Raw genomic sequence first — 9,301 nt, 5'->3', positions numbered from 1 at the left:
GGACAGATAAAGACTTCATGAGTTAGTCAGGAAAGGACTTTGTGTTGCACTTTTTGGAATACAATTCAGTAACATTCAAGTGCAGCACAGCTTTAACATCTTCTTTAGAGGTACTTCTGGTGTTTTCACTGTCAGGCAAGTAAAAGTGACACACAAAATGAATCCCACATTTTCCTTCCCTCAGCTGTTACTCTGAGGCACTGCAGCTCTTCATGTACTCAAGTAATCCGTAATACCAGAGGACAAAAGTAAATACAAATGCCTACAGCAGGACTAAGCAACAACTACTCACCACCTCCCATGACACCCACAAGGCACAGAACTCTCCACTGGTAAATATCAGCATTTAAACCGCTTTGTTCTTTCTCCTTTATTTAGCCATCACACAAATACAAGAGCAGTCAGACCCCATCCCGTGGAACTCACAAGATAAACCTACTCAGGTTCAGATTCTCATGAAGCCAACTAAAATACACATGTGCACACAGGGAGAGCGCAGCAGAGCCCTCCCAAAGTGAGGGGTAGTACTGAACTGCACCCAAGGGTAAAACACAACAGAAAAATCAACTGGTTCTGATGTAACTGTTCAGCAGCAACTGGCCACCTAACAGGTTCCCACTGTACCATTCCATTCACTAAATACCAGCATCAGCCCTTTCAGGTGCAAACCTGGAGCTTGCAGAGGCAAAGAGTCTGACCCCAGTTAGTCAAGAACACAGGGCAACAGAACAATTACTCCACTGTGACTCAAAGCAGATCTGGCCCTATGAAACAGGATAAATTGGTTTGCTTGAAAAAGACCTTTAAGATCGTCAAGTCCAACCACTCCATAACTCTACTAAGGTTGGTGCTAAACCATGTCCCTTAGCACCACACCTCTGCTTCTCTGAAACACCTCCAGGTATGGATTCAACCACCTCCCTGGGGATCCTATTCCAGTGGTTGAAAACCCTTTCAGTGAAGAAGTTTCTTCTCATGTCCAATCTAAATTTCCCCTGGTGCAACTTGAGACTGTTTCTTACGGTCATCTCCTGCAGAAAGCCTACTGAGGTGACAACTGTGTTTTTCACTTCCCCTGCAACTGAACTCACCACCACTCTAGTATCTAATTTCACTCTTGCAACCTCCCCACTCTCAAGTTTGCTCTAAAGCACATACTGTTCCTTTTGGAACAGATAGTCTAGCAGTTCTGAGATGTCAGATGTCCGCTCAGGACCAGAAGATGACCATCCAATCTACTAAACCACTGCAGAAGAAACAGAAGTTGGGCTCTTAGATAAAGCTGGTCAGGCTGTTCCAGCTGATTTGTCGATGCTTTCTTCAGCCTCCAAAGTAGTTTACAAAAAGAGTAACTCCTTCCAGAACATCTTGGTGTAAAATACTAACAAAATCCACTGCCTGTTAATGCTGAGAAGAGTGGTCTTGGAAAATCTAGTAACTAAACTTGGCTGTTGCTAACAAGAACAGGTGACCTGGCCTCAAAAAAAGGTGGTCTGTCATGCTCAGGAAAAAAAAACCACTTGCAATAAACCATTACAGAAGTGATTTCAATGCTCAGCACAGACCTAACACAAGAGTTAACAACCACTATTAGCATTTTATTAACAACTCCAACAGCTATTAAAAAAAAACCCAAACCTAATACAAAAATGTAGAAAACAGAAAGAAAAAATCCCAAGAGATAGTTTTTAGACAAACTTAAGATGAAGCTGTACCTTTGTCCCAGTCATTAAGAACTTCAACTTTAAGCGTGGCAGAACCCAGCTCAGCTAGGTTTGTAGGTTTCCCCACCCTCACTAAAGAGTTAGTTCTTAGAAGGCTCCAATCTCAGTCCCCCAGGGTCTGTAGGGTTTGCTAAGGCTTGCCGACTGTGTTGGTGCTGACGGGCTCAGCACATTGGGGGAGAGGAGGTGGAAGGAGCCAAATGAAAAGGGGAACGCAGACAGGGATGCCATGGAGGAAAGAAGAGGAGGAGACAGTTTGGTAGTAGATGTGACCACGGGGAGCACTGGTCCAACGCTGCCATTTGGGGGCACTCTGAGTGAGGAAGTTTCAGCATGTGGGGCGGCAATTCTGGTCTGGTGATGCGGTTCTGTGGGAGATGCTGTAGTACTGGTGTTACCGTGCCCATTTTGAGCCAGCAGCAGGGGGTGAGATATATGAGGGTGATGTCCAAAGGCACTGCCCCAGGGAATGTGTCCAATACCAGTGTGCGCGCTACTTGCCGCTTCCCGCTGAGAGGCGTAGTTATTGAGGTGAGAGACAAGCCGAACGCGCAGAGGGTCAGAGGCATCCAGCCCCTCGATGATGCTCAGGTATCGAGCCACCTCAGCCAGGCACTCTCGAAAGCCCAGACTCCGGTAATCCATAGCCAAAGCGTGAGCATCAAAGTAACCTACGAGAAAAAGAACAAACAGTGGAGTCCTACCGGGCTGTTTTCTAGTCATTGTCTACATGCAGCCTCCCCACCCTCCCCTATAAGCATATCTCATTTGGATGTGGTTAGTACTCCCAACCAAGATTAGCTGCCAACCTCCTCTCTTTTTCTGTCTAACAAGCTCTTCTTTTGTATCTGTGCTGTGATGCTGCAAGTCCCAAGACCAGTTGCAAACTTCCATTTTTAACCTGAAACTGCATGCTGGCACTGGAGCAAAATCCTTTTGTCTTTTCACATTTCTCGGTGCAAGCAGAACCACAGCACAGTAACAACACACAGTGACTTATCAGAGGGGACTCCTGCAGGCAACCTACTGTTCTCCTCAAAGTGAATTTCACCACTGTGGCTAATTCTTGTCACTACTTATTTCATATGGTTGCTGGCTTTCTCCTAGCTTCTTCTCAAATGTTCAGAGAGTTAAAGAGACAAACATTTGACAACAACATAAACTTTGTGTTTTCCACGTTATCACAGGCATTTGTAATCACTGTCCCCTTACAACACTAAAATGTTTCAGTGTTGGCGACGCCACAAACCCCCAGTTCCTAACAGAACACGGGATTCCCACTCACTCCCTCCAAGCACCCCCACAACACACTCCACCACAAACACCAGGGAATGCAAGCTGCTACCAGACACAAAACTTTACCTTTCCCTCCTGCTGTATGCAGCATTTTCAGATGATCGACAGTCATCTGCAGAATCTCAGCTTTTTCCAGCTTGGCTGATCCCTAGGAGAGGACGGGAAGCAGGAAACCCTTTAGGCAGAGACAGAGAAGGCAGAGGGGGCAAGCTTTGCTCGGGAACAGAGGAGGAAGGCAGGGAGGATTTGAGGGGTGGAGAGGTGGTGCGTCCCCAGGCGCTAACCTGCTTCTCGAAGGCGCTGGGCACCAGCCTCCTCAGCTCGGACAGGCTGTTGTTGATGCGATCGCGACGGCGTTTCTCGATGATCTAGAACAGAAAACAGGGGTCAGGAGCGGGCGGGTCGGGGCTGAGGGGACCCGCAGCCGCCTGGCAGACACTCACCCCTCGGCGCCTCTTCCTGGCCAGAATCTGCGAGGTGGTGGAGGGAGACATGGAGCCCGCGGCCGAGCTGAGCGCCCTGGGGGGAGCAGCGGGACAGCGGTCACCACGGGGTTCGGGGGACAGGGAGGTATCTGGGCTCCGCGAGGCTGAGGGAAGGGTCACCGGGCCGCCTCACGGCTCCCACTCCCGCTGTGCTCACCCATTCTCGTCCGCGCTCTCCTTCTCCACCTCGACGGCCTCGTCTAGCTCCTCGCTGTCCGACGAGCTGTACTCGGGGTGCGTCCGCTTGACGGCAGTGGCGGAGCGCGGACGGCCGGTAGGGAGGCGGCGAACGGACCGCGGAAGGAGAGTGCCCAGTGCGCGCCCCGCGCCTCGCCCGGCACCCGTCTCTCCCATGGCACTCCTCCCGAGAACCGGCGGGCACGGACAGACAGCCGCGCCGCGCCGCGCCGAGCCCAGCCCGCCCGAGCCGAGCCAAAGGCAGCACACCGCCGCCGCCGCCGCCGCCCGGCACCGCCACACGCGCCCCCGCCGCCCCCATTGGCCGCCGGCGCCCCAGCCTCAGCCAATGGCCGCTGGCCGGGGGCTGGGCCCCGCCTCCCCGGCGGGCGGCGGGGGCCGTGGGAAAGCGGCGCGGGGGGGCCGGCGCGGCACGGCACGGCACGGCCCCGAGCCGGAGGGCTGGTGGAGGCGAAGGGCCTCTGCCTGCCCTGGTGGCGGCTCCGGAGCGCTTAGACGGGGCCCTGGGCGTGATGCGGGGGCAGAAGGGGAAGCTGAGAGGGAGCAGTTGCGCCCTTTCGGAAACAGGAGCTGGATGGGAGGCTAAAAGCCGAATGCTGCGCGGCCTGAAACGGAGGGGACTTGGCTTTGCCGGCAGCGCGGAGGAAACCAAGGCGGCGTTCTGACTGCGCTTTTCTAAACGGCAAATCTGCCACCAGAGTCCTTCTACTGTCACCCCTCTGCCAGCCAGAATCCTTTTCCCTGTCACCCCCTTGCCAGCCAGACTCCTTCTGTTGCCTTCCCTCTGCCAGCTGAATCCTTCCCTCGCCTCCTGCCCCTGTATCTTGGAGGTGCAGAGAAGCAGAACAGATTTTATGACACTGAAAAAGGCTTTGCTGTGCAGTTGCTGGCAAGGAGGAAAGGTCTCTCTGTGCTCGGCGTTGTGGCTGGAATGCTCACAGTGACCCCTTGCTGCTTAGGGCTCTGAGCCTGGCTTCCCTGATCCCCAAAGTGCCATTTTCCCAGCACAAGTCCTCTCCTCCTGCCAGCTTTCTCAGGCTGAGGTGCTGGCAAAGTGGGGCAGGTGAAATGAAGGTATACTCTTTGAGGTGGTTTCATAGTAATTAAATTTTCATTTACATGAAGCCTTTTAACTAAGGCTCCTTTTCTGAGTTGATTTGTTTGCATTTTGGAGTCAGAGGAGCTGGGGGATAACCAAGATGTGCATGGTGTTACAGCGAAGAACAAATGGGCCCAAGTTTCCCCATTTCAAGCCCCTGGAATCGGTGCCTTCAGCCTCTCATTTGATTGGGCAAAAGTTGCTGGCACAGAGCTGCTCCAGATTTCAAGGAGTTGCCTATAGTTTTTCAAACCCTTTGTTGGGAAGGGAAAGCAAAGATCAGCCCAAATGTAGCAAAGAGCTGCAGTTGAGATAGAAGCAGTACTGCATCCGCCTCTAAGTAGCTAACAAAAGGCAGTGGAAATACTTTGTTCCCACATTACATTTTTTGTAAGTCCACCCTTTCTGCAGCGCTATAATTAATCCCGTGTCAGCACTTCTACTACATTCTCCTTGCCATTCTCTCTGTGCTGTGAAACATCTCTGCCTGCACCACTTATTTTACAGGACCAAAAGCCAGGTCAGTGGAACACACAGTGACACTGATGCCTTTTTGGCCTTCAGACTACACAGACTCCCGTGCAGGCATGTGTATGTCTTCTTCCCGTAGTGGGGGAGGGGAAAACCAAACCAAACCAAACCCAAAAGTTGCAAAAGAAGTTCATTGCATGTGTGTAGAGAGCTTCTCTGCAGTCAGATCCTGGGGCTACCTTCCCTCTCCATGCTTTTGGAGCTTGTAGGCACTGACTTCTCTGAGTGATTTACAAGCAGACAGAGTGTAGCTGGGCCTCAGTGCAGGCAACTGTAGTTGGCTATCAGTTGCCACGGGGAGACAAGAGATGTTTGAGTATGTGTGGTTTCAGTCTTCCCATCCATCATTAGTAGGCACAGACAGAAAATCAGCTTGAAATCACACATAGTCTTTTGGTACTGAGCAGGGCTGGATTTTCAGCATTGGTCTGTTAACCACGGCTTGAAGGGAAGTTTCATTGGCCATAAGTTGGCAACACGTGGAGACAGAGCTGTCATACACCTCTTCTTCCAAAGGGGCAGACGGAAAGCAGCCCTTTGCTTGCCGAAGTCCAAGGGGACTAAAGCGACTGTGCACAAGAATGCACTTCTTAAAAACGCTTAATTTCAACCCCCACTGATACCTTCACTGCAATGAGACAATGAACATTAGGAGCTGACAGCCTTCTCTCCTGTCCCCTACACCACCATGCTGCCTCCCTCTTCCCTGCAAGCACCCTCTTGTCTTCTACAAGCCCACCTTACTACAGCCATGCCCACACCTCAGTCACCTCACCATTTACACCTTATGTTCCACACCCCTTCCTAGCCTACACACCTGCCTGCTTCCTCGTCACTTCTCCATCACTTCCAGGTATGGCACAACTTAGTGTTTCCACATTTGAGCTCCACAGCCACATCTGGCCACCCCAGCACTGGAAGTGGGAGTGGCAGGACAGAGCAAAGTCATCACAGCTAAGCAGCGATTCAGCTTTGAGACTTGCGGGAACCACTGGTCATGACTGTCCCTTAGAAGGGAGTGGTGTCCCTTTTTGTGTGCTCCAATCTCCTTTTCTTTGTGGAATGCCTCCTATAGTGATTTCAGTGCTAGGCAGAGTCCCATTGAAAGGGAGTTGTTTATTGTTGCTGCGGGCTTTCCTCCAGAGCGGACCTGCCACTGCTGACCCTTGCTCTAGTGTGAGCACTAAATTAACTCCCATCGCCTTCCTTTAGGTCTTCTCTCCCAAGGGAGCAAGAGCTTTGAAGAGTAATCCTGTCAACCTGTCACTCCCAGTCCCGGAAACTTGCCGTTGCTATGGTTACTGTGCCCAATTCAACTGGTGGCTCTGGCACTCGCAGCCAGGCGAAAACGCTGATGCTCCTCTCCTCCGCTCCACATATATTAAGCTGCAACATCAGCTCTGCAAGCAAGAAGTTGCTGTTCCGAGCCTGGTATTGTTTTTCACTGACTTTGGGCTGAATGTGGCGATTTTTTATGCCACTGACAGTTTAAAACTGTCGCAGATTGGATGGGAGCACCTGAGAAGTGACAGGAGGGACAGGAGAGATTTTTAGACTTCTTGCATGTAAATGCAAGTTCTAGCAGTGTAAATGTGTTTTCTCAGGAGATGAGTGCTGAAATTCAAGTCTGCACATCTCTCAGGTCCAGATACCCAGCTCAGAAGTTAGGCTTGAGCACTCTAAGCACAATGGCCCCAGGTTCTGCCACGCAGATGCTGTGCACCTTTGTGCTTGACCAGCCACTGTAGAAGGGCATAAATGTTACACATTCACACTCTTGTGCATCTCTAGTTATGTCCAGGTCATCACGATATTTCTTTTTCAAGCTGGCCAAGGATGGGGATAATTTTTACTTCAAAGTCCTTACTGTAAGTGGAATGTCTCAGCTGCAACTTCTGCAACACAGGTTTCAGCTCCCATGTTTTGGAAGTAGTCTTTAGCTATAAATAAGCAGCAATAGCACTGCCAGCATATTAACAGCAGCAGTGCAGACAGGTTTCTCTCCTGCATGACTCCTAACAATGCAGGTAGTCTCTGCATTTACCTGATTAGTTTTCAGCTCATCTCCAAAACCTGGCCTGGGCTATAAATGTGTAGAATGCTAATCTGTGGTAAACATACACTCAGGGTGCTGAGAGGCACAGCTACCTCAGGTTCACTGCACCTTCTGACTGAGTGGGACACAGGCAGACCAGATATTTTATCACCTGCTTTCATTTCCAATCAATTCAGCCCTTTTTATGCAGGATCTACTCTAAGCCCAGTCTCTTACAGCCAAAAGCTTCTTGCACTGGACACCTCTTCTTCCATTCCCAAAGCACAGGCTGTCCTGCATGCCAAGACCCCACAGGGGAGATGACACTAGGTCGTGTTAGCTAACAGATGCAAAAGGGGGCCAATTTGGGGTGGCATAATGTAGGAAACTCTGGTTTGATTTGCACCCACCTTTGCTCTTAATCACAGGAAAAGCAGATGCCTGTCCATGCCTGTAAGACTGCACCTTGTGTGGAAAGTCACATGAAATTCAGTAGCATGTTACTGGCAGGACAACCAGCAGCACTGCCAAATGCTAGAAGGGTCACCTACAAACACCATCCCACCAAGGTGACAATTTCACTGTAGCTGGGCAGTTTCTTTACCCCTGTGTTCATTGCTTGGTCTCACATTAGAGTTTGCAGTGCAAATCACAGAGTAAAACTATAGTTCTCTTTTTGCTGACCTATTCCAATCAAGCCTTCTGTAGTTTGCCAAGATGTTTTCCTTTTGTTCAGAAGTACTTCACTCATCACTGAGCTGAGGAATAATCACACAGAAACCTGCTCTGGTTTCCTGCTGTCAAAATCCTTGCAGTCCATCCAGGACCAGGATGTCTTATCCATTTTTCCTGTGCAGCTTTTCAGTGTTGAAAGAGCAGTGTTCACACCATGGGTGTTAACAGTGATGTATGGAAGTGCCTGCTCCAAAGAGTTTACAGTCTGAAACCTACTTTGAGTTTCCTTTGCCAATAAGATGCAGCTTTGAGAAAAAACGTGTGCTGTTTGTTCTTGCTAGGAAGCACAGGAGAGAAAACTCACACATCTTCTGTTCCACCATGCACACTGTTAGTGAAGTGTGCTCTTTCATGGGGAAAACCTGACTTTTTGGCAGATGGAAACAATATTTTTTTTCCTAACAAGTTTCCAAGAGGTAAATTTCATTGTGCAAAAGCAAAGATGAAAGTTGAGCGCGCCCTGTGGCTGCTGGTAAGCACAGTTTGAAATAAAGCAAATCAAAGTAGTACTTCATTGCTTTTGAAGGTACCAGCTATTAAAAGCTTTGCTGACCATCACACAGGCAATTAAATCAAAACAGCAGCTATTGCCTACCTGACATGGTGAGCACTGACTCCTGGAGTAGTGTTTCTTTTATTTTCTCTCAGATGAAAACTTGTATTCACCTCACCCTTCAGCCACAGCATTTACAAGGCACCTTCTGTCTCACAGCAGTCAGCCATCTGAGCAGAATTTAGACCTGGGGAGACAACCACTGCATAAGATACCCTCCCAGCCAGACAGTAATGAACTGTGAGGGTAAGTTTAGCATGTGCAGTGAGAGTGAGAAAGTGCCAAGGATTTCTAATTGCCACAAGGCAGTCAGGACTTAGGCTGAGGTTTCATCATGGATATCCTGACCAAGTAACCTGATTTGCCTACTTTAGATAAAATAAAGACTAAGCTTGACTGCTTCAAATGTGAAACCTTATTCTATGCATACAGAGAGCATCTGGACATTAGGGGATGTCAAAATCAAATCATCGTCATTTGTTACTTCCATTACGTTATGGAATAGCAGGATAAAAATAAACAAGAGCAGAGAAGTGCCACTCTGATTTTACCAGAGCAGTTTAGACACTGAACCTTCTTTCATTCCCAAAGCACAGGCTGTCCTGCATGCCAAAACCCCACAGGGGACGTGACACTAGCTAACAT

General features: G+C 49.6%; 1 protein-coding gene and 1 long non-coding RNA gene across 3 annotated transcripts in view; both read right to left on the bottom strand.

The window, feature by feature from the left end:
* Window positions 1-355: 355 nt before the first annotated feature.
* HEY1 (hes related family bHLH transcription factor with YRPW motif 1) lies at window positions 356-3,947 on the bottom strand. 2 transcript variants are annotated; one of them, XM_064154620.1, is made up of 5 exons: window positions 3,663-3,947; window positions 3,464-3,539; window positions 3,305-3,388; window positions 3,087-3,168; window positions 356-2,395 (listed from the first exon to the last, which is right to left on the bottom strand). In XM_064154620.1, exons 1-5 carry the CDS (start codon window positions 3,857-3,859, stop codon window positions 1,812-1,814), a joined length of 1,023 nt encoding a protein of 340 aa, XP_064010690.1. In that variant the 5' UTR covers window positions 3,860-3,947; the 3' UTR covers window positions 356-1,811. The 2 variants fall into 2 exon arrangements, with proteins under 2 accessions (XP_064010690.1, XP_064010691.1); XM_064154621.1 differs by lacking the exon at window positions 3,464-3,539.
* Window positions 3,948-4,053: 106 nt separating this feature from the next.
* Window positions 4,054-9,301, bottom strand: part of LOC135181430 (uncharacterized) — a 52,598-nt gene continuing 47,350 nt past the window's right edge. The window contains exon 3 of the long non-coding RNA XR_010304876.1: window positions 4,054-8,843. This is a non-coding gene — a long non-coding RNA (uncharacterized LOC135181430). The remainder of the gene's footprint in view (window positions 8,844-9,301) is intronic.

This window comes from Pogoniulus pusillus, chromosome 14 (assembly GCF_015220805.1).
Source record: "Pogoniulus pusillus isolate bPogPus1 chromosome 14, bPogPus1.pri, whole genome shotgun sequence".
Classification (NCBI taxonomy): Eukaryota; Metazoa; Chordata; class Aves; order Piciformes; family Lybiidae; genus Pogoniulus; species Pogoniulus pusillus.
The sequence above is the reverse complement of the archived record's forward strand: the minus strand, read 5'-3'. Positions and strand labels throughout refer to the sequence as shown.